The 24,544-nt window shown below is 37.6% G+C and overlaps 2 protein-coding genes and 1 pseudogene across 3 annotated transcripts; all 3 read left to right on the top strand.

Annotated features, from left to right (window-relative positions):
- The first annotated feature begins 78 nt into the window (after positions 1–78).
- Positions 79–11,973, top strand: LOC111329543 (dnaJ homolog subfamily A member 2). The gene is made up of 12 exons (XM_022934274.2): positions 79–230; positions 328–387; positions 470–572; positions 792–851; positions 4,234–4,291; positions 4,915–4,995; positions 5,226–5,359; positions 7,794–7,870; positions 7,966–8,031; positions 8,771–8,969; positions 9,180–9,307; positions 10,530–11,973. Exons 1-12 carry the CDS (start codon positions 162–164, stop codon positions 10,704–10,706), a joined length of 1,212 nt encoding a protein of 403 aa, XP_022790009.1. The 5' UTR covers positions 79–161; the 3' UTR covers positions 10,707–11,973.
- Positions 11,974–12,682: 709 nt separating this feature from the next.
- LOC111329590 (peptidase M20 domain-containing protein 2) lies at positions 12,683–18,213 on the top strand. Of its 2 annotated transcripts, none has more exons than XM_088752430.1 (3): positions 12,683–13,043; positions 16,351–16,707; positions 17,499–18,051. In XM_088752430.1, the coding sequence occupies exons 1-3, from the start codon at positions 12,707–12,709 to the stop codon at positions 17,897–17,899; spliced, it is 1,095 nt and encodes a 364-aa protein (XP_088608556.1). In that variant the 5' UTR covers positions 12,683–12,706; the 3' UTR covers positions 17,900–18,051. The 2 variants fall into 2 exon arrangements, with proteins under 2 accessions (XP_088608556.1, XP_022790056.2); XM_022934321.2 differs by having other exon boundaries at positions 12,684–13,043; positions 16,351–16,833; positions 17,499–18,213.
- A 926-nt stretch (positions 18,214–19,139) lies between these two features.
- LOC111329557 (uncharacterized) lies at positions 19,140–20,166 on the top strand (annotated as a pseudogene).
- Positions 20,167–24,544: the final 4,378 nt, after the last annotated feature.

Raw genomic sequence — 24,544 nt, 5'->3', positions numbered from 1 at the left:
ATTTCACGTCTCAAAATTTCTTTTCGTGACTTCCTCCCTCATCCATTCCCGATATACACGATATTTACATCGTCTACCGTGCCTGCCTGGGTACAAGCACGTGCATTATTACGTCATCAGATCGTCGCTAGTCACACAACAGTTGCCTTTTATTGCCCAATATGGCGGACACGCGGCTCTATGAAATTCTCTCTGTTTCGCCGAATGCGAGTGATGTGGAGATAAAAAAGGTAAACTAGGAAGATTTATGAAACTAAGAATATTACTTGAAGGCTTCGTATACGATTTATTTAACGTTAACTCTGTCAAAATTGTCAAATTTGTTAGGCTTACAGGAAGCTCGCGAAAGAGTATCACCCCGACAAAAACCCTGACGCAGGCGATAGAGTGAGTTAGTTGCCTTTGAATGTGTTCATGTTTTGAACTAGTTTTTGCCTTCTATTGTCTAAAGTCAACTTCTTTTCTCTAGTTTAAGGAAATAAGCTTCGCTCATGAGGTACTTTCGAACCCCGAGAAACGCGAACTTTATGACAAATATGGAGAGAAAGGATTACGCGAAGGCGCTGGTATGGGTAAGTAATTTCGACACCGTTTAATTCCTTCTATTGGCTGCATTTGGACAGATCTTTTCATACTCAGAAACAAAAAATTGCTCTTTATTAAATTTCCACTTGAAACATAACGTGATATGTTTTACATTGGCTGAAACGAACCTTGAATTGTCTTCGATTTGCATCAGCATGCTTCTTTCCTTATAATATTATCATCTTTTTCCTTTTTCCTTTCCTCAGGTGGGGGTATGGACGATCTTTTGTCGCATATTTTCGGTGGTTTTGGCGGTGGAATGTTCGGTAAGTCGATATTTTGATCGTGTTGGCGCCGTAACATTTACTGCTCTAAGCATGTTTAGAATGGACGAAAATGCCAAAAAAACCAACTTTACCGGAAGTGGATTAAAGCTAAGAACTAAAGAAACTGACAATTCTTGTGGACGTTTCATGACTCTGGTAGGTCGTAAATACCAAATTGGTAACGCTTCAGTAACATTTTTCTGGAGAAAATCGTGTTCATTAAAAGTTCGTTCGGCCATGCCTTACTAAAGCCACTCAATTGACAGAATGAAGTCGTCTTTTAGAAAGATATTGGTGTCGCGAGTTCGATATCAGCCCAAGTTTTGGGTCGGTGATGTATTAAGAACATTCCATCCAAATTTTCGGCTCCTTTTGGTTGCTACGTCATTGAATAATCCTTTTATCTTGATTAGCTGGGGGAATTTCTGTAATGCTTAGTTATCGCGAAATTTCTACCCTTTAATGGGTTAAAAATCGAAGACACGGGTATAGATGAGCTCACATTTTAAATATAATTTTGGCTTTAAATGAATTCGTTGAGCAACCACGTTTACTAAAAATAACCTTATTTTATGGAATAGTAATATAGCTGTAAGTGTCATTATTTATAATGTATACATTCAGAAAGTAGACCTTATTGTGTTTTCTATCTGTGGAAAATTGATGACCATGGCCTTTACAGATGAATTTTTTTGTTGTTGTTGAAAAGAACACGCTTTTCTTTATGTTACAAATATACCTTGTCTCCAAGGTAACTACCTCTATGAATGTGTCAGGATTTTGAGGTCCCCTAAAGACAATTGTAGCATAGTTTACGTGATCTTTGTTAAATTTGATTAGATTTAGTTGAATATTAGTTGTAATAACTGTACTTCAGTTATGCTCTGTCATGCTAAGATAACAAAACTCCTGTGAACTTTCTCACTGATCATGAAACCTCCCCATTATGTTTTAAGCAGATCTTTGCAGATCAGTTCTTCTGTGGAAGTTTAATCATGTATAGCATTTCATTATTTTTAGCAACAGTTTTGTTTTAACCTTCTGACACATAATAATTAATTCTGCTAAATCACGGATCAAATTTAATTTGTTAAAGAAGCCCAACTTTTTATCACTAATCTGTAGTTACAAACATTCAAAGACAAAATGATTTCTCTCTCGTTCAAATATTGTTCTGCAGCAAAAGTGCAATTTTAACGGAATATATTTGTTACACATGCATATGTACAGTTGTACTGCAGCTGTGTAAGATATGGAAAAGCTTAAGCAACATCATGTCTGTCTGAACATCCAGGGAATTTGTAAATTGGTTTTGCTGGATGAAAGCTATCTCTGGAGGTCATTCTTTATTGATATTTTTCTTTGTCCACCATTTTTTGGTCAGAAATTTTCAGAATTATGTTATTGAAACCTTGAAGGATCAAGATCTTAATACAAATGAGTTATGTGTAACTGCTAAATTTTAGGAGCGGGTTTCAAGTTTTATATAATGTATATACAATTTGCTATTTGCTCTTAATTGAAATTCCCCTGATCATTTCCTCTTGAAACCAAAATTTTTGTTTAGCAACGTAGTTCTGCCTTTGAAAGAACTCAGTATTGTGTTTTTACTTCCAATAATTTTTATGTAAATTTGTGTCTTCTTTAATGGTCTGAAGGGAATAAAAGCTACTTTAATCTTAAGATACAGTCTCCTAGAGTTATTGTTATGGTTGATATGTATTGAGGTGCACTGATTCTCAACAGGCCTTGTGGCCTTAAAGAATCTCCACCAAATTTCTGTTTCTGTATAGTTGTCCTCTGAATTGAGTAATAGGAGCTTTTAAATTTTTCTATTTTTACTTGGGGTTTGTCATTTTTTGTTATTGTTCACAGCTATTCATTTATACATTGAAACCTTACAGTGAAACCTCCACTTACGGCTTGTTCTTTATAACAGCCACCTCTGTGTAACTGGGATACTTTTCTTATGGTGGCATCCATCCTTGTGTTAACTTTCCCCCAATGGCCACCACTCCCCGATGACAACCCTTTCAAATGATATATCAGCCAATTACAAGGTTGAGAAGGTGTACAATTTTAAGAAAGCATTTCAAACCAATTATTTTAGATTAGTTAAGTACATATTTTCTTATTAATCAAATAACTAATTATTCATATTTGTATTTCATATCTTTTTGAATTTCTTTGATTTAACTTAGTAGTATGGTCATGATCATATTTGTTTATATTTTTAATCAAATCTGCTAATATTTTTCATCAGGTGTTAAGCACCAGTTAAGTGAAAAGCTACTACAACAGCCCTGAAAGTAATTCTCCACAATAAGTGGCCACCAAATCACAGTTACATTGTAGTTGAACTGGGTAGAAAAATTTCTTTCAACTTACTTAAATTGTTGACCCTCGCCAGTTGTCTTCAACACTTCAAGAAAATTTAACATTGTGCAAACTGATGTACTTACTGCACTTCACCTCTATTGATAACTTTTGTCTGGTGTCACTTGTGTGGTGTAATTGACTTTTTTTTCTTTTTTTTGATAAATTTTTTAACTTAAAAAAAAAAGGAGTGTGATATGAAACCTGCAGCATCCTATATATGTTAGCCAGCTCTTTACCTTGGTCCCTTTCATCTACACCCAAGGGGCAGGATTGAGATTGTGACCGATACTGACACCATTGCAAATAACATTTTCTTACTAGTGACTAAAACTTCTGTTCTGGTTGCCACATGGGCGACTGAATTTTTGTCTATTTAAAGTTAAAAGTTAAACTATTCAAGTTCAGAAGTATCTCATTGTCTAGTTTTACTTCCAAGGAAGCAAGCAAACTTGCATAAACAAAGTTTGTTGAATTCTAAACCCTGTATCCTCACTCTTTTACATATGTGTATTGTGCATATGCTGTTCCTCTTTCTTGATGTGGATGCAGAATTTTAAGTAGTTCATACAAGATACATTGTAGTAAGTAGCAGCTTTTAAATTGGGGACTAAAATTTTACTGTTGGCGATCATTTTTGCTCACTAAGACACCAACAGGGGATTTAATGAAACTTATTTAAATCCCAGCCCTTCAGTGTTAGTCATGGAGAGTTGTGGTCAATACATTACAATTCCACATGTGACTTTTCCACACAACTAATAGACTTTATTGCAGTTCATAGAAATAACCATTGGGAGTTAAAAATTAAGTTGGTTGTCAGTAGCCATTTTAGAGGCAACTTTCTCTTTGAAATGGTTTTGTCTCGTCCATAATGTTTGTCTTTTGCACTTCTGTGAATGTGGCTGGGTTGTTTAAAGATGTCTGTCAGAAGAGTACTTTCAAAGTCCATCAAATCATAACAGTAGTAAATGATCTTTGTTAATTTTTTTTTTATGTTTTCAAGGTGGAGGAGGATTCAGACAAAGAAGAAGGCGAGGAGAAGATCTTTTCCATCCTCTAAAGTAAAGTTTTGATTTATATTTTTCTCATTGGGTATCACCCTATTGTTATTTATTCTGCAGGACTTAATTTTTGATATTTTTGCAGTTGTCTAAAAATGATGGAATTAAAGATCTGTGTAAATATGTTTTTGAACACTAACAATGCAAAACTTGATACACTTTGCAAGCAGTGACAGAAAGCACAATGTTGCCAAACGATGAGAGAAAGTTTGACAATTTTGGCAAAATGTAGTTCCTTTTCTCATACTTTTCTTTGCCAAGTCCTGCTAAATATACCCATTTCAGTTTGTAAAGTTAAGTTCCCTGGAAAATAAGTAGCAATAAAGTAAGTCACAAGGCATTTGATGCTGTTTTCAGCCGTGGTTGAGTAGAAAAAGCATTTTATTCTCTCCATAAGTGGACCTCTTTGTTGTCTACCTTAGTGAACACTTGATGTTCCTAAAGAACATAAATGCAAAATTGGATGTATAGTGGAGTCAGAGGAAATGCTGGCAAAAATTACACATCTTATGTAGTATTCCTTGCAGTACTATGCCTGGCTTATGATGTGCACAATATAATTTGAGCACTAATTTTGAGTATGTGTTTCATTGAAATTTAACTTTTTGCATTTGATTCTGCAGGGTTACATTAGAAGATCTTTACAATGGAAAGTCAACCAAATTACAACTCAGTAAGAATGTGATCTGTGCAGTGTGTAAGGGGTAAGTGTACTCATTGTTTAACTTTGTTCATACACTATCAGCAGCTTGTCGGTAATTGCAATTTCATTTGCAATAACTGAAATGCTTTTTATTACCTGTACATATTTCAAGTTTTTTCTAAATCTCAGAGGACTACCCATATACTTACTATTAAAATCACAAATGTCTGTGAGTCCATGGACAGTGTTTGCCGCAATAATCAAATGATAACATGCATGCATGTATTGCAGGGCTGGTGGAAAAGCTGGAGCTGTGCGGACATGTCAGGGGTGTAAAGGGCGTGGAATAAAAGTGACTATTCGCCAAATTGGTCCTGGAATGGTTCAGCAGATGCAGTCTACCTGTAATGAATGCAGTGGGGAAGGTAAGGGAATGGTTGTAATGATCAGCTTGAGATTTTTAAGATATACCTTGGTTACTTTGGTTTGTTGTATGACTGTGCAAAATGATGAAGAACCATGGGTTAAATTAAAAGTCTGACAGGTTTGCTTGATGAAATTACCATGCTGCCTTCCTACTGATTGCACACAGGTTATACTCAACACCACATAATACTGGGAAAAAATTGGATTGAGTTCATTTAAAGGGAAAGTACGGTCGAGAAAAAGGTTACTTGTATCAAAAGTTCCTTGCTTGCATTGTCCTAACTGGCTATTCATTTGAGCTAAAAGCGTTTTACTTGCGAACAATTGTGTTCCAAAAATCGACATTTTCAAATTGAAATCTGCCATCGTTGTTGTGATGTAGCAATAGCCAAGCATGCTAATTATATCCCTGTTGAAGTAGATGTAAAAAGGAAAAACAGCGGCAAGGGGCGCCACTCATTAAATTCTCGACTTGGATTTTAATGTAGCCTAGCGGATGTAATACATCCATTTGTTTCAAACGAAAGATGGCTAGTATTCAGGGGAAGGAGATACCTCTGTTGGGGAGAGATGAGAGATCATCAGGAAAATGAATTTCAAGAAGAAACGTCGACCCGCTCAGTAGCTCACGTCTGGGAAATCGCGAGTTGTTCTCTCGCGGCATAGTTAGTAGAGGTCCCCTCTACTAACTATGCTTGTGGCAACTGTGAAGAGAAACCTACAGAAAACGAGAATGTAACCTCCTAAGAATTAAATGTACTAGGACATCGAATCAATTTGAAAGGCAAGGGTTTTTTCCTCAATCAAATCCAAGCTGTGGAGTGGTAGTGATTTTGCTAAAGAAGACTGCAGTGCCCAGCCACGGATTCATTTCACATTGCTACCTTGGAATGAGACTATTTTTGCAGTCACAGGAACCCAGCTTCAGTGTATAACTTAACACGAGCCATTTGGAACAAAGAACAGCCCCAGTTGGCTTGTAAGAATTTAGAAATGATAGACTTGAATATCATTCTTTGTATGCGTATTAAAACACTGACAAAACTGATTAGAAACACTTATTAATTGCCAAAATTAATGCAGACAAAGGCAGAAGTTAATTGTTATGAATTAAATTTTGTTTGATTAAGCATTAACCTTTAATTTGCAATGGTGTTATTTATCTTTATTGCTTAGAATTAGCTTCAATGCAGTATTTTTCATTCTAAAATGTTTGAAATGTTGCGACTTGTGAGAAATAAAGCTTGTTACTCTTGATGTGCGTTAGAAAGTCACCTCTATCATACAGTGTTTACATTAGAAACTACCTCAACATTACTGAAGCTAAAATGAAACTTTTGATTTCTTTTGAAAGCATAAGCACTGCAGTAGTTGGTTGGAAGACATGAATATTTTCACATTATTTTTATCGCGTCCAATCGATACGATATAGCAAAATGTGGACGCCTGCCTGATGAAAGATAATTTGTATTTGTCGCAAACGTGTCTGTCTCGATTGTTTGCTAGCAATGTTTAAACATCATTTAGTTATTTTTTGCAAGGGAATGTGATTGGCGGGGAAAAGAAAATTTACTCAGTGGACTCATAACAGACTTAGAAAAAAAAGATATATTTATACACTGCTTGCCGGAAAAGCGCATGATGTTGAAAATCGGCTTTGGTCAAGGGTGGCGACTGAGAATTTACTACACACGGTGTACCACCATTTCAAGCTTCAATTTATTCGTTTACAATAAAATGGTTTGTAAAAAATTCATAGAATAATTAACTGAAATTTGTGTTGAATATGGAAAAGGTAAGCAAAGCTTTCAGTTCGCAATGAAGGTCAACAAGGAAAACTTACATGTTTGTATATCTCACAGGAAGTCTTTGTTTTGGTAGTTATGAGGTTTTGAAGGGTTCGGCAAGCCGTCGTCACGGGTTGTTTTTGCCGGCTAACTTTTCTTTACTATTTCTCTTTCCAGTAGCTTGTGGAGGCTTACACCTTTTCCTTTTGAATCTTAGTGTGTATTTTCACATTCAACCACATGACAGTTCAACTCATTTCAACTATTAGAAGTATTAGAAATTGTTTTCAAAAGAAAAGTCAAACATGTCAACAAGGACAAAGCGCCGAACAAGTTTGATTATTGGTACGTCATAATGACGTAATATCCAAGATGGCATTTTTCTAACCACGAAAGTGGTAAAAATGGGTAACTTCGAAGCGCTCTTGTCGCTAACACAAAGCAAACTGGATAAAATGGCCGTTATTTTCGAACTACTGAGGAAAAAGTCTTGCAATGGAGATAAGTTTTTTCTAGACCATACTTTCCCTTTAAGGTGGCCTTAAATCAGTAGATGGAATGCTTATTCCAAGATGGAATGCTAGTTCAGATGTGAATTATTTGATCAATTTTAACTCATTCCTCAATCACATATGCTTGCTTTCAGGTGAAGTACTCAATCCTAAGGACAGGTGTAAAAAATGCCAGGGGAAAAAAGTTATCAAAGAAAGCAAGATATTAGAGGTAAAGTACTGAATTATGGTTCACCACATACCATAAGAAAAGATTAGATATAAAAGTGAGCCTTGTATCTCAAAATTTGTCTTGGCTCTTTGCAGGTTCATGTAGACAAGGGTATGAATGACAGTCAAAAAATAACATTTAGAGGAGAGGGAGACCAGGAGGTGAGCAATAAGGCTGATAACTGGATTGATGTTTACCAATAAAGCAAATCTAGTCTTTTTACTATTTGTTATTTTTTCTGTACAAATGCTCAAAAGAACATTCAAATAAGTGTGCAGTTTTTGAAGGTTCTCAAACTGAATCAAGAGTTGAAGCTAAATGTTTCATTTGTGGTTAAGACCTGACAAGTTGCATCTGTACATTATTTTCTTATTTTGGGCAATGCTACTTATTTTTATCATGGCTTTGATATCTCATCCTCTTGCGTGCAGCATTAAAACTGCCTCCTGGTTAGCTCAATGGATAGAGCGCTGGACTGTTGTGTGGGAGGTCGAGGGTTCAAGCCCCGGCCGGACCAACACTGAAGGTCTTAAAATAATTGAGAAGAATATGCTACCTTGCTATAGCATCAAGAAATGGTTAGATATTCTAGTCTTCTCGGATAGGGACGAATAAATGGAGGTCCCGTCTCCTACAGGGTTAGGGGGTAGGAAATGTTAATTTCCCACGCACGAGATTACTGTGTGATGGATGTCTTCCCCTGGGGTGGGATGGGTGAGATTTATTAGGTGGACTACTGGCATGGTTCGCATATGTTCCGTTATAGTCCTACCCTACTGCAGTAATGCTGTGAAAATGGTTAGGAAAAAAAAAATAAAAGAACACGTGAAGGGATTTTGTGTCTGCCACTTGGTGTTGGTAAGGATTTGTGCTTATTCAAAGGTTTTCTCTTTCATACAGCCTGGTGTTGAACCTGGTGATGTTATTCTGGTGCTACAACAGAAAGATCATGAATTGTTTACACGTCAGGGTGATGATTTGTTTATGACAAAGAAAATTCATCTGGCAGAAGCTCTGTGTGGCTTCCATATGGTGATCAAGCATCTGGATAAAAGAAATTTAGTTGTAAAATACCCTGCTGGACAGGTTATTGAACCAGGTTAGTTTTTGAAATAGCATTTCCAACCATTTGTCTCTGTCTTTCCATTTATCAATTGTCATTGATGCGTTTGAATGGTGATTGTATCAGCTATGTTTCTTTTTAGACAATGATAATTTAGTACATCAATGTACAAATATTGTTGATTCATCTTGAATCTTTCCTTTTTGGTAATATTATAACTATTTTTTTGTATTTTTCTATGGCCAGGTTGCATAAGAGGTGTTATTGGAGAGGGCATGCCAGCTTACAGAAGACCCTATGACAAGGGAAATCTTTATGTTAAATTTGAAATTGAATTTCCTCCAAACAATTTCATCCCGGGTGACAAAATTTCTGTGAGTACCTTTTTTTTGTGATCAACATTATTTTTCAAGATTTTTTACCATTCTAGATCTAGTTCTATTTGGTATTGGCATCCTTAATTTCCAAAAAAATCATAATGTAGAAATGTAACAATCAGTGGTATTGCAGGGTTTTTAGTGCACTGCATTAGCAGGTATCACTTAGAAAAGTTCTCCAAGACTTTTCAGTGGCCTCCATTAGTCAGTGGAAACTCAAATCTACTGTTAGGTAAAAATTGCTCTCTCAGTGAAAAAGCAATATTTGTGGAAGGAAATATCTGTACATTTTTATGGTGTGATTTTTATCAAATGGCAACATTTATTTAAATGAAATAAGCTATTTATAATAAGCTCTTCAACATAAACAAATAGTTGAAATAATTGTTTTGAGTTCATACATGTAACAATTCGAGGCAAGTGATGGTTGAGTGTGTTATTTTATTTTTTTCTCTCCCAATGTCAACTTCAGCTTAACTTTTTAAATTTAAGTCACAAGCTTAGTTGCATGTAATCAACTTTATCCTGGAGAAATGTTTTTTAACCTATTGACGTCCAGTGCGCCCGTATGCGCCCATGTGGACCCACACCCTTTCTACGCCTTGTGACGTCATCACTTTTAACCCTAGAGCACGACTTTGAGCACGTACTTGAACAGGTTGAAAATATCTTACAAATGATACCAGAATTGAGTGAAGGAGATTGGAGAAATAGCCAAAAAACCATGTAACTTTGACCTGAAAATCTGCACAAAAATCTTGTTCCATTACCCACCTACCTTTCTGAGCATGTGGTTTGAAAATAAGGAGTAGTTTCCTACAAAATCTCTACACCAAAATGAAGCCTACTAAATTTCCACCAAGCGAGGAGAGGGGAAAAAAAGGGCTGGAGAAAGAGAAATTTTGCTTTCTGTGTGTGCCCGAGATTTTCTGGCTGCCATTTTGCATTTGGCTAGAAAGGCCGTCGAGTGTATGAGCTGTCAATGGGTTTTTGGTAAGTTTGAGCTTTTAAAACCACAACAGTGACCCAAAATCTGCTCGACTAGCTTCAAAACACAGTTTTTCACAAAAGCTGCAGCCGTTAATGGGTTAATGCACTTCCTCTTTACCTTGTACAAGATAACAGTTCTGGAGCATTGTACTAAAATCACTGTTCAGTTGTCTTTTGGGCAACTATGCAATGAAACATAAGGTATTGTTCCTTTTTTTTCTCATTCCAGTTACTAGAATCATTACTTCCCAGTCGGCCCAAACAACCATCACCAGTTGAGGATGCTGAGGAAGTCGACCTCATGGAACTTGATCCAAGATACAGTCAAAAGAGGAAGGAAGCCTATGAGGATGGAAGTGATGATGAAGCAGGCCATGGACCTCGTGTGCAGTGCGCACATCAATAAATAGAACTCTTCCAAGGAACCACTTTGTCCAGAGGCATTTTAAACTTGTCCCTATGAGCTATTTGGGCATTCTAGAGTTAAAGCAGTTTCAATTCCTTTTTGACATAATTTTCTTGAAACTCGTCATAGTGGACACCGCGTTGTGAAGTTGTTCATTCATTCAACCAATACCTTAACTTCTAGTGTCAGTTTTGTTTTCTTATTAGCTTAATGTATAGTACAGATCCCATCAACTACAGGCCATGTGTTTGAGGGAAGCATTTTGTGCCATATATTACAACAATGCCTCCAGACATTTTCTTTGATCACCAATGATGGTTTCAAATTGTTCATAGCCAGTATTACATTTCAAGAGGTCTTTATGAACCCCAGAACATTTATTAATTAAATTATATACATGTATGATATGTCATTTTAAGCAGAGGTAACTGTTAAGTGTTAGTCATCCTCTGTTTCACACCATTCTTCCTTTTCAACAAAACTATTCTACAGTAGTGCATCCAGTGTACATAAAATGATTGTTTATTACAGCAAATTTACTGTAACAGTGTAATTTTTGAATCAGCAAGTACTCACAAACTTTTCACACCAGGAAAGGTTTTTACTATCGGCATCACGAGGAGGCAGTGGAAATAATATTTCTGTTTTACTTCGATGTAGAGCTTGTGGTATAAACATAAATTTGAATACTTGTGCCGATTACATGCTGATTTAAAACAACCTCGGTTTAATAATTGTTGTCAGTGCACACTTATTAAAGGGAGAATGGTGTGATTAAAAGGCATCAAACCTTTTTTGTTGTGAATTTTTTTATTGGGTATTAAGAGACTTCCTTTGAGATATTGCATGGGGGGCATGTAGAGATGGCTTTATTAATTCTCAGTGGCAAAAGCAATAAAGAACAGTGGTGTTCTTTCCATCTTGAGGCCATCAATCATGTAATTTTCGTTTACTGTATAAATGTGAGTGCAAATTGTTTTGTTAAACAACAGCTTTGCATGTTATGTTAGGTCTTTGATGTGGTCGCTAGTGAAGACTCGGAGAATGCCTCCAGGCCATTGGATGTATTGTGTTGTGTGGAATTTACTCTTGCTCTGTTTTTTCTGTGCAAACTTTTATTGAAAATCAAGTGTCTCCATGATAAGTGTAGCCACAAAAATCAAATGAACTAGGTTTAAAACTTTGTGTTTCTAAGTTTGTGCAAGAAGGAGCTTCAACCTTACAATTATTCTCACTGAATGGTAATTAAAATTTCATGTTTGAGCCATTTGTTGCAAGAGATGCATTGATTGAAAAATGTCTCGTGTGATACACAGAATTCAATTGTACAAAATTATTCAGAGGTTCCTGAGAGAACTCAAATTGCATTCACAGTATTGCTCCTTTTTAAAAATGTTTTCAGTCTTTGTCTGATACAGCTGAAATACACACACGAGGGAGGAAGAGGGACTGGGTTAGGGTCTGTTTCCCTACTTGTAATGAATTGATGTAATAAATTGATTTACCTTAAGCTGTTTGAGATCAGAGTCAAATTTCTACAAGAAAAATATTTATATCAATGGCAAACTAGTCACAATAGAGAACTAAATCTTTCATTATTTTATACCCTGATTGTTCATGTTAAAACATGACTTCAGACCAGCAGGGGGTAAAAATCATACCATCTTGCTCTATATCTATCTGCTTAGTAAGGAAAAATCCCCCTGGCCAGGTCCCTTTGAAAGAGAAATGTATTTTGACTATGTAATTAAATTAAAGAAGGAAAACATTTGAAAATCATAAAGTCATGTAAATTAGATTTTGCAAGAGAAATTCCAAGATGCATCCGATGTAATGCCCTGAATTTATTGCTGGGAAACTTGGGTGTGATGCTGGTTCGTAGATGGCAACCAGTAGACTAAACCGTTAATTTGGAATAACTCACCCAAAGTTTGACTTTGACCTCCTTTCCCTTTCTTCCCTCGTGTGAGTCTTTTGAATCATGAAAACGAGGTCAAAATATGGCGGCGGTGGCGGCTTTGAGGAATTTAAAAGATGTGGCCCTTCGTACAATAGACAACTTGGCGTCTGAACTTTATGAACTGAACCAAAAGATTTGGAAAAAGCCAGAACTTTGTTACCAAGAAAATTATGCTCATGAAGTGTTAACTAAATTCTTAAATGATAAAGGATTCGAGGTGACACCCCATCATACCCTGGATACCGCATTCCGAGCAGTCAGTGGTCGCTGTACCAGACGAATTGTAGGCTTTATTTGTGAGTATGATGCATTACCCGGTATAGGACATGCTTGTGGACATAACCTGATCGCTGAGGTTGGAGTGGGTGCCGCCCTGGGTGAGTAAAAATCGCCGAATTATGTGTAACACTTGTGGGCTTCCCGCGAGCTCTTCGACTTTGTTTTCGAAATAAGTTTGGGCCTTAGATAGAATTTGATTTTGTAGCTCTCAGGCTTCAACGTATCCATGATATTGGAGCTTGACTAGTTCCTCTTTCCTGACACAATGTATTGCACGAGCCAGTACATATATTTTTTTTTTACTGATTTCTACTGCCTTGATATTGTGGTATGGATAATGGTAGGGACGAGAGTTTTTGTAGATGTGTTACCTTCAAACAACGATGCTAAGATAACCCCCCCCCCTCCCCTCCTTGGAAACAATGTAGTTTTTGATTTGTTGGAAGGGAAATTTGAAATCAGTGGCTGTTATCAATCAGGAATAGAGAATTTGTCTCTGCACATAGGGAAGATCGTTTTTATATTTTTTAATTCAAACTCAGATTCATGAAGGTGGAAAGCTGAGCCCTGCTCAAAGCAGTATCATGCTGTCTGTAATTTTGCTTTCCTTGTCACTTTTGTCCATCAGTCTTAACTCTTTTGAACAACCTCACTTTTGACTGTGTTTATTTGTTGTTCATACAGTTCATATGTCTAAGGCATTCAATAGTATCAGACATGATATTCTCCTTGAGAAGTTACAGAGTATAGGTGTTGCCTCTTCGAGCTTGGAGTGGTTTCATAATTACCTGTCTGGTCGTAGCCAGAGAGTGCACATTGGGGATGCTATCTCAGACCCGCTCCCTCTTAAATACGGAGTTCCTCAGGGTTCTATCCTGGGGCCTGTGTTATTTACCATCTATGTAAATGATCTCTTGTCCGTTCCAACCCACTGCAAATCTGTGTGCTACGTCGATGACTGTAAATTATACCTATCCTTTCGCTCAACTGACATCGCTCGTGTATTTGGCTATCTGAACAAAGACTTGAGTGAAATCTGCCGATGGTGCTGTCAGAATTCATTCTAATAAACCCAGCTAAAACTAAAATCTTACTAGTTGGTGTTCCTCAACTACTGCGGAAATTGCCTCTAACGTCAATTTCACTCTTGGGAAAGGAAATAACACCAGTCCCTGTAGCAAAGGACCTTGGAGTCTACATCGACCAGTCTTCAACATATAACGATCATATTGCTAAAACTACTTCTAACTGTATTTTCAAACTAGCACAGATCAGTAGCATCAATCATCAACCATTTGGACAGGAAAACTCTTGACCACATCTCCCAAGGCATAAAATCTCTTAATTGGCTCACTGTTAAGGAGAGACTTTATTTCAATGATGCTGTAATGGTATTTAAATGTGTAAATAATTTAGCTCCTGAATATGTGGCTAACACGTTTGTCCCACGATCTCGTATTCGCAGTAGGGTAACAAGATCATGTAATCTGCTCCACATCCCACGATGCTGCCTGTCCTCTGGGCAACATGCATTCACCTATTGTGGATGCAAATTGTGGAATAACCTCCCAAAGGACTTAAAAGCAGCTAAGAATGTAAATGCCTTTAAGTTCTGCCTACTGAATGCGCTCTTTAATGGAAATGTTGTGCAAAGATGAATTGTTTCTATCTTCTATTCTTGTGTAATTTTTGTATTAGTTCACTAGTGTTTTTAACGTGTACTGGCCTTTTGTATTTATATTGTATTAGCTTTAGATTTACTTATATATATATATATATAGTACACAAGGACGGACAACTTCGAGCTAAAAAAGACATATATAAGAAAGTTTAATAAAATACGTTTCGGTCCGAGACCTTCATCAGTTGTAATACAATGACTTACAAATTCCTTAAATAGATTTATATAGGGCGTGATGACACATATAAACAAACACAGTAATTACTACGCGAAAAATGATCACAATAAAAAGAAATGGAAAAATTGTCGAATCCACTGAAAATGTTAAGCAGCCAGTGTTGACTTGAAAGGCAAGAATTGTACTAAAATTCCCAATCAATGCTGAGACTGGGACCTTTGATGCCTGCCCAATTTGAAAAAATTCTACACATTAATTATAGTTTATTCTTTTTTTGGAGTGAAATTCCTGGCACTTATTCAAGCCGAAGGGTGCCAGAGAGAACAACTGTGCGCTCCAATATGCTTCTTTGGTAATTAGAAGTTTCTCGATGTTACCTGAATTGTTTACTGTCGCCTGCACTTGATCAATGCATTAGAATGAGAAATCGCTTAAATCATGTGGTGTTTTGTTACTTCACAGGTTTTTTTCCTAGTGACCATAGCAGACTTGTGGTTGCAAAATCTAACTCTAAAGTCATTTGTTGTGGAACCAATGTATTGTAGGCGACATTTCTTGCATGAAGCCAAATAAATTATGTTCTTAGAATCACAGGAATTTCGATCGTATCTTGTAACTCTTGCCTGTTTGAAAGCTTGAAAAGGAATTAGATTCAACTAAGAAGTTGCGACAAAGATCGCATCTTGTTCTATTACATTTAAAACATCCCTTGACCTCAGCAATCCCTTCGCTTTCAATGTTAGGGCCATAATGGGATGGCGCCAACAATTCTTTAAGGTTTATAGATCTGCAAAAGGATGCTATGATGGAATTTGAAGGAAAAAGCTCTTTTAACTTGGGATTGGACAAAATACCCAGATGTTTTTTAATAATGCGACTTACATCAGGTAAATTTGGAGTAAATGTGGTCACAAGTTGGAATAATTTCCTCTTAGATCTGGCATGAGTCCTAAGTAGATGACTTCTAGGTATGGTAGAGGCCTTACGAAACTGGTCATCCACTAATTTGGAAGGGTAACCACTGGCTGCTTAACATTTTCAGTGGATTCGACAATTTTTCCATTTCTTTTTATTGTGATCATTTTTCACATAGTAATTACTGTTTGTTTATATGTGTCATCACGCCCTATATAAATCTATTTAAGGAATTTGTAAGTCATTGTATTACAACTGATGAAGGTCTCGGACCAAAACGTATTTTATTAAACTTTCTTAGACTTTTTATTTGAGTATATGTCTTTCTTAGCTTGAAGTTGTCCGTCCTCGTGTACTACAATATTTTTCCTACTGTTTATCGAGGTTTGGACTGTGAATCCCTTTGGATCCTTCTGGCGCGGCGTCACTGTTGGCTCGAGGCCTTTTAACTTGTTATATATATATATATAATGTTACTAAATAAATGTTACTATAATATTACAATAATTTAATGTAGGCTTTGTAACTGAAAAACCCAGCTTGGGAGTTGCAATAAACGTATGTATGTATGTATGTATGTATGTACAGTGTATTACAGTGTGTAAGAAATGATATTTCTATTTAACTTCAGGTGTGAAGGCAGCACTTGATGTAGTCAAGCAAGACCTGGGGAAAGTTGTAGTTCTTGGAACTCCAGCAGAAGAAGGTGGCGGAGGCAAAATTAAAATGATTGAAAATGGTTGCTTTGAGGAGGTGGATTTTTGTTTGATGGCTCATCCTAAATCTTTTAGCTGTATTTATCCAACATGCTTGGCAATGCAAGCTGTTCAGGTCACATATCATGGAGTATCTTCCCATGCAAGTGCTTTCCCTTGGGAGGGTGTTAATGCATTGGATGCTGCCATCATGGCTTACAATGCTGTCAGTGTGTTGCGGCAGCAGCTCAAACCAACATGGCGTCTGCATGGTGTCATCACAGATGGGGGAAGTAAGCCAAACATTATTCCTGAAAAGGCTTCATTAGCATATTATGTGAGAGCTCCCACTGAGGAAGAATTAATGGATTTACGTAGCAAAGCACATAGATGTTTTGAGGCTGCTTCTCAAGCCACTGGTGTGTTAATTATATAATTATAATCCTTACAATTTGCTGTCTCAGATTAGTCCATATTAGGACAAATGATGTGTTCTTTTTTTTCAGAAGTAAACTAGCTTGATAGCATGGTTTTGTTTATATAGTTATTTTTTTGAAAGAGTTGAATTGTCTTTAAACTTGTCTCAGTTTGTGCAAATCTCTGAAATAAAGAACTCAGATACATGGTTCAAGCAAAGACTTAGTGGCCCACAAAACAGAAGCCTATATATAGTATCTTCAAGTGTTTTCCATGTTAAAAGAGGGGTTATTGCTATTCCCCTCCCCTTGCCAGTCAACCTCAGGTTCCCCTCCCTCACCAAATGTTTCGTCATGCTTTGTGACAGTTTATCAGTCCTCATTTTTAAACCTGGTTAGAGAGAGGCAGTGTTCAAGTGAAATATCTTGTCCACAAAACACAATGACCTTACCTGGGCTTAAACCTTTATTTCTAGACCAGTCTGCTATAATGCAGTGGTATTTCTCACTCAGAGATACTAAAGAGTAATTTTTGAATATGTTTTAATGGACAGATTTCTTTCTGTAACTTAGTCTTATTTTACTTTTATTGTCTCAAATTTCTAAAATTGTTTGTCCAGAGTTGAATTTTTGAGTGAAAGTTTTTTGTTTTGTTCGTGTTACTGCAGGTTGTACAGTGGACATTCACTGGGATTCTATGTTCTATTCCAACATGGCAACTAATGAACACCTTGCAGAGCTTTATGGAGAGAATGCACAGGACTTTGGCCTAACATTTCCACCACGTGAAGAACAAGCAAAGGCATCATTTGGTTCCACAGACATGGGAAATGTGTCACATGTTAAACCTTCCATTCATCCATACTTTGACATTGAAACATCTGCTGCAAATCACACTCATGAGTTTACTGCAGCATCAGGGAGGACAGAAGCTCATGACAGGGCAGTTATTCAAGCTAAAGTCATGGCCATGACAGCATTAGATGTACTGTGTAATGATCAGGCCTGGAAAGCAATTGTAGCAGATTTTGAGAAAGTTCATGGAAGGATGAAACCACGGGTGACGTGAACTGTAATGGTTGAACACTTAAGAATCTTTACACTCGTATGTATTTAGCTCAGGGAATCATGTCAGCCCAATCATAAGTGAGTGCAGCTGTCACGATTGAGAGGAGTGGCAAAAAAAACTTCAAAATTAGAATTGAGTACATGCATTCATGCATAGAAAGAATCAAAAGTTTATCATGAAATTTGAATAGAATGAAATGTATACGTTGGATCTAGAAACAGAATACAATACTGTGAATAATAGGAATATCATCGTAGGCATAACCCATCTGAGGAACTGCACAGCCGTTATAATAGAGAAAACTGTTGACAATTTTAGGTCTTAAGTTTTGTGTACATTTTGTGGACCAACTAGGAAAACTGACAGATTACATTGGTATTTGAACAAAGCAGATAAATTTCTAAAGAAACTGTGATGCTGCGTCGGTAGGAGAGCATAATAAGGTTATATTGATTTATCAACTGAGTTGGTAATGTAAATTGGCCATCGAGCATTCAGCCCTTTGTCAAAGCAACTTAAGTATTTGATTTGTTACTTTTTTTGGACCTGACTTTGTATATCTCACACTAGCATTGCAACGATGTTAAACTAACTGACCACTGAATAGAAACTTCCCATAAATTATTCAGTCACATTGAATAAAGAGAAAAATGATCACTGAATAGAAACTTCCCATAAATTATTCAGTGACATTGAATAAAGAGAGAAATGAAAGATCATGCACCGCTAGGAAGCTCCAAAGATCTTTTTATCTTTGATTTGTGCCCATTTTCCTGACTAGTCACCTGCACTAACTATGGTGACACCAAAGATGAAACGTGTGCAGCAAGTAATAACTAGCTAGGAGCTCAAAACATGTATTACTCTGACTGATAATGTCTTGAACAGTTGTTTGTCGGTACAAAATACCACAACATTATTAACATTGGGCTAAATGCGGGAAATTTCTCGTGCCAGTTGCACAATTTCTTTTAATTCTAAAGTATGTAAAGAATAAGAAAGATGGTAAGTTTTGAGCTCGCTAAAGAAATATAGAAAGATGATTTTCGTCTAGTCGCAAACATGGGACAAAGAAAAAATTCTGAGTCTCCATGAGAAATCGAACCTCGGATTCCGCGCTCCGATGCTCCGGTATCCAGTCGTTTCGTACACATGGATATTTCGTACCCAGACAATTCGTACCTAGAATCAGACATTTCGTACCCACTTTCGATCAGTTCGTACCCAACCCTCTGGTCGGTTCGTACCCAATAAATTATGACACAAAATGTCCAAAACAAACATAAACATTTATTTCATTTATCCTAGTAATCGCAAAACAATTAAGATGCACGCTCGCGCTACCTTAGCCAGACCCGAACATTTAGCTAGAGCCGCCAATCGTTGCCGACAGTCAAAACGACCACAAGATCCTGTCGACTTTGACTTCACCATGGACGAGTCTAGTATCCCTGAGGGATTTCTTCAAGCAGATATCGACACCCGCGGAAAACGACATCTGATCTTCGCTACTGAGGAGCAACTAACGCTGTTAAGTAACGCCAAGCGGTGGTACGTCGACGGAACATTTACTGTGTCGTCCGCCCTTTACTCAGCTCTTCACGATTAATGCCTTCGTCCGCTAAGACGACCATGCAAAGCAAGTTCCCGCTGCCGTTTGTACTGATGTCCAGCAAAAGGAAGCGTGACTACAAGAAGGTGTTAAAGAAGGTGCTGAGGATCCTGCCAACTACCCCGAGCGTGGAGCAGGTTACCGCTGACTTCGAGAGCGCCGTGTGGGGAGCATTTCGAAAAGTCCTTCCGGAAGTGCAGTTGTTGGGGTGTGCCTTCCACTGGAACCAGCCCCTTTGGAGAACAGTTCAAGAGCTAGGCCTTAAGACTGCGTATATGAGAGACCGGGCTACGAATGATTACATCAGGCGACTGATGACACTACCCTTCCTTCCGCATGAGACCATTGCCGCAACCTTAAGCAAAGCTAAAGACCATTGCCGCAACCTTAACCTTAAGCGAATGCAGAGGTCCACCTATCGCGAAGTACAGAGGCGGCTCATCGAACTTTGGGAGGCTTTCAACAAGAAGGAGAGGTCACTGAGGCAGCTGCTCAAAGGATGTGTCAATATAAAAAGGCCAGTGATGCACTGAACTGAACTTAGACATTATTTGTATTTACTACTAGGATTTTTATTCAAGTTATTACTAAGTAGAATAAGTACGTTTGGTCTTATAGGCGCTCCGTGATAATGGGAAAAATATATTAGGATAGGTCAGTTACTGTTAGGGCAACTAGGTCACGGTTGTTCAAGAGTAAGATAACTTTTCAGCGTTACTATGATTTAGAAATTAGCTTTTTTACTAAGTAGAATAGGTACGTTTAGTAGTAGGCGCTGCGTGGTGGTAGGCAAAATATATTAGGATGGGTCAACTAAGTCACAATTTTTCAAGAGTATTAACTAAAAGATAACTTTTTAATGTTTCCGTGATTAGAAATTAGCTTTTTTGCGATTACTAGAATAAATGAAATAAATGTTTACGTTTGTTTTAAACATTTGAGTAATAATTTGTTGGGTACGAATCGACCAGAGAGTTGGGTACGAAGTGATCGAAAGTGGGTACGAAACGTCTGAGCCTGGGCACGAATAGTCTGGGTACGAAAGATCCATGGGTACGAAACGACTGGTAAGCGATGCTCCGATGCTCTAGCTAGTGTTGAGCTACAGAGACTCTATGGTGAGCAAGGCCCATTACGAAGTTCATAGACACGCGTCTTGCATACTGCTAAAATCGGCAATGTCGAAGCGTCATGGTTTGTAAAGAATAAGAAAGATGGTCAAGTGTTGAGCTCGGTAGAGCATCGGACGACGAGGTCATGGTGTCTTTCAACTTATAGTCCCTGTTTACAAATGTCCCTATCGACGCCGCTGTACAAGCCGCACTGCAGAAACTGGAGAACGACCCCAGCCTCCCAGACCGCACGGCGCTAATACCTGCTCAAATCGTCGACCCTCTTAATTTCGTTTTGAGATCCACATACTTCCAGTATAATGAATCAATTCACGAACAACAAGAAGGGGCAGCCACGGGGAGGCCGGTTTCCGCTGTTATTGCTGACCTCTACATGAAGAGTTTTGAAGAACAGGCTGTAAACTCATCATCCTACAAGACAAGGATCCGGAAACGCTACGTTGAAGACACCTTTACTTTCCTGGATCGTGAAGACGTCGATAACTTCTCACAGCATCTAAACAATCAGCATCCCTCCATCCGCTTCACCAACAAGGCGTATGCGCTGTCTTCAAGTCGGAATCCACACTTAGATAAGAGCTAGTAAGAACAAAAGACTGTTGATCCGGCCAAATAGTACGGCGTAGTTTACAGGATTCCCTGTGAATGCGGCAAAGTTTACATCGGTGAGACTGGAAGATCAATGCAAGACAGAGTAAAGGAGCACGACCGAGACATCTGACTAGCCTGTACCCAGACCTCCGCCGTTTCAGAGCATGCCCACAACACCGGACACCAACCGCTTTGGAACATGGTTAAGTTTATTGATCATGATCCTCACTGGTACACTTGCAGTATCAAAGAGGCTATTCAGATAAGACTTCACCTTAACAACATCAACAGGGACAGTAGAATAGAAATTCCTGTTGCGTGGATGCCCACGTTAAAAAAATACAACAACAGGAGAGCCGTACTACAGCGAAAGAAACAAAGTAAGACATATAAATGTTGTGCCGCGTAGCACTAAGAACACAAATGATGGAACAGAGACTGAATTAACCTGAATTAGAGAGTTAATTCTCTGTTCCGTCAAAGTAAGACTTAGCTGTACCAGTTGACTTGTAGAAGGAATCTATCAGGAGGGAATGAAACTAAAGAAAAGGAAAATTGTGTTTACTGCGCACGTGCCGTAGGAGAAACATTGGACGTTACCCTTTATTGTCATGTGACATATTTTGACGTGATATTCATTTGAATCTTCAGTCCTGTGAGAAAGCAACTACTTACCAATTCAAACGCCATCACTGAACTGTAGTTGTTGAATTGTCAACAGTTTAATAGAGATACTGTCTTCAAGCCTGATTATATCGCCATCACTGAACTGTAGTTGTTGAATTGTCAAAAGTTTAATAGAGATACTGTCTTCAAGCCTGATTATATCACCATCACTGAACTGTAGTTGTTGAATTGTCAACAGTTTAATAGAGATACTGTCTTCAAGCCTGATTATATCGCCATCACTGAACTGTAGTTGTTGAATTGTCAAAAGTTTAATAGAGATACTGTCTTCAAGCCTGATTATATCGCCATCACTGAACTGTAGTTGTTGAATTGTCAAAAGTTTAATAGAGATACTGTCTTCAAGCCTGATTATATCACCATCACTGAACTGTAGGTGTTGAATTGTCAAAAGTTTAATAGAGATACTGTCTTCAAGCCTGATTATATCATCATCACTGAACTGTAGTTGTTGAATTGTCAACAGTTTAATAGAGATACTGTCTTCAAGCTTGATTATATCACCATCACTGAACTGTAGTTGTTGAATTGTCAAAAGTTTAATAGAGATACTGTCTTCAAGCCTGATTATATCATCATCACTGAACTGTAGTTGTTGAATTGTGAACAGTTTAATAGAGATACTGTCTTCAAGCCTGATTATATCGCCATCACTGAACTGTAGTTGTTGAATTGTCAACAGTTTAATAGAGATACTATCTTCAAGCCTGATTAATAATATATATATTATTATTATTATTATTATTAAGCCTGATTTTATCGCCATCCACGTTCCAATGGCCGGCGTCGGTCATTGCAACGAATTTGAATATTTTGTACTGGAATAGTTTTATTCCTTTTCCCGTGAAAACCAAAGTGGGTAACTAAATCAAGTGACTAAATCAAGACTATCATAAAATGGAAGATCGGGTGAACAGAATACTGGCCCTACATGTCAGTTTTACAGTAAAACTTTGTGCCGCTCCAACCCATAGGTGGTTTGCACGTTACGTCATCGCCACCGCGTTGGTCGACGTAAACAATAGACATCTCATTAGCTTCTTTTGTTCGTTCACCAGCATTTGTTCCTTTCACCATTGTTACCTGCGTCTCTGGAGATTGGTTGCAAACCACCTAGTAGGCAAAATAAAAACGATCAGTCACTTCCTCACGTATTTCTGTATGCACAAGGCGAAGGGATGTTCCTCTGAAAAGTGTAAAGATTCCTTCAAGTTTCCACGCCCTAGTAATTTCTTTCTTCCGATTTTCGTAGGAAACCTAGCCCCTCGATTGGGGTCAAGCAGGGTTATCATCACGGGTTTATTACGAATCAACTTAACGGCCTGCTCCCAGTTGGCTTGTTAGCTCAATTGGTAGAGCGCTGCCCTAGTACCGCAGAGGTCAGTGGTTCGAATCCCGTACAGGCCTGATTTTTTTCAGGTCTGATTTTCGCTATTGCATAAATAGCGCTCTCTACTGCGAGGATCGTGCATCAAACATATCTAAAACCGCAGTTCAAAATATATGAACTTCATATATTCATCATATCCGAGATATCTATTGTTTACGTTCACCAACATGGCGGCGATGACGTAACGTGTAAACCACCTATTAAAAGTGTTCTTATTCGTCCAATTCGAAAACCATTTGCATAGGGTAAGGGGGTTATGAGGATGATGAACTTTTGTGGAGCTCTCATTGTTTCTGATCACGCGTAGTCTTAGATGTGTTGTCTATTGTGGCCGAACACAATCAGCACGAGTGATGATTAAGTTACTTTTTTTTATTTAAATTCAGCAAACATTATGGGACTAAGTAAAGCTGGAAAAATACTTGGTTTTCTACTTTTTTATTGAGAGATGTAACAAATTTTCCTAGATGTCACAGTTTTTCTAGTTTCTTATTAGTTTAGTGCGAGGAAAATAGGAATCAGTACTTACGAATGATTCAAACGGAAAGACATTTTCAAGCAACATTCTGTTCTCGTTCGTCTATTTCATCATACCGCTACTATTTTTTATATCAAATTTTAGGATCAATATTCATAATTGAGCACAGCAACCCCTCAAAGAAACTTTCCAAATAGAGTCATAAAAACGACTCTGTATGATAATTATGTTTTCTATTGCTCTGTGTGATTTATAAGCCTATAAATTTCATAATTTGTATTGCAATAGAGAAAATGATTTTCTGATCTAAAGCATAAAAGTGGCGATTTTAATGGAAGTAGAGAATGATTGTTGTCCAGGGACGGTAACAGTGGTGATTTAAGAAACTATTCAAGAGGTACTTTAAGAACGTACAGTAAAAGTGGCTAATTCTCAGAAAGCTTAAAGGAAACCTTCGGCATAGCGTGTACACCTACACTGTCGTGTATTAATAACGGTTCTGAGTCGCAAAGAGCAATTACAAAAAAAACGTGAATAGGAAGTGTGGTTTTAATAACTTTATTTAGGTTTTCTGTGCTCAGTGACTGGTGTATATTGATGCAGAAATGATGTTTTTTTCTGCTCCAGGAAAGAAGGAAACAATAAAGGTATTCTGCTTTAAATAGCACATCATATTTCCATCATAAAGGGACCGGATCAAAAGGGGCAGGTGACTTGTACAAGGTTCATTTATTATTAAACGACTGCGAAACGA

The sequence above is a fragment of the Stylophora pistillata genome, chromosome 3 (genome assembly GCF_964205215.1).
Source record: "Stylophora pistillata chromosome 3, jaStyPist1.2, whole genome shotgun sequence".
Classification (NCBI taxonomy): domain Eukaryota; kingdom Metazoa; phylum Cnidaria; class Anthozoa; order Scleractinia; family Pocilloporidae; genus Stylophora; species Stylophora pistillata.
This window is presented reverse-complemented; position numbering and strand designations above follow the sequence as displayed.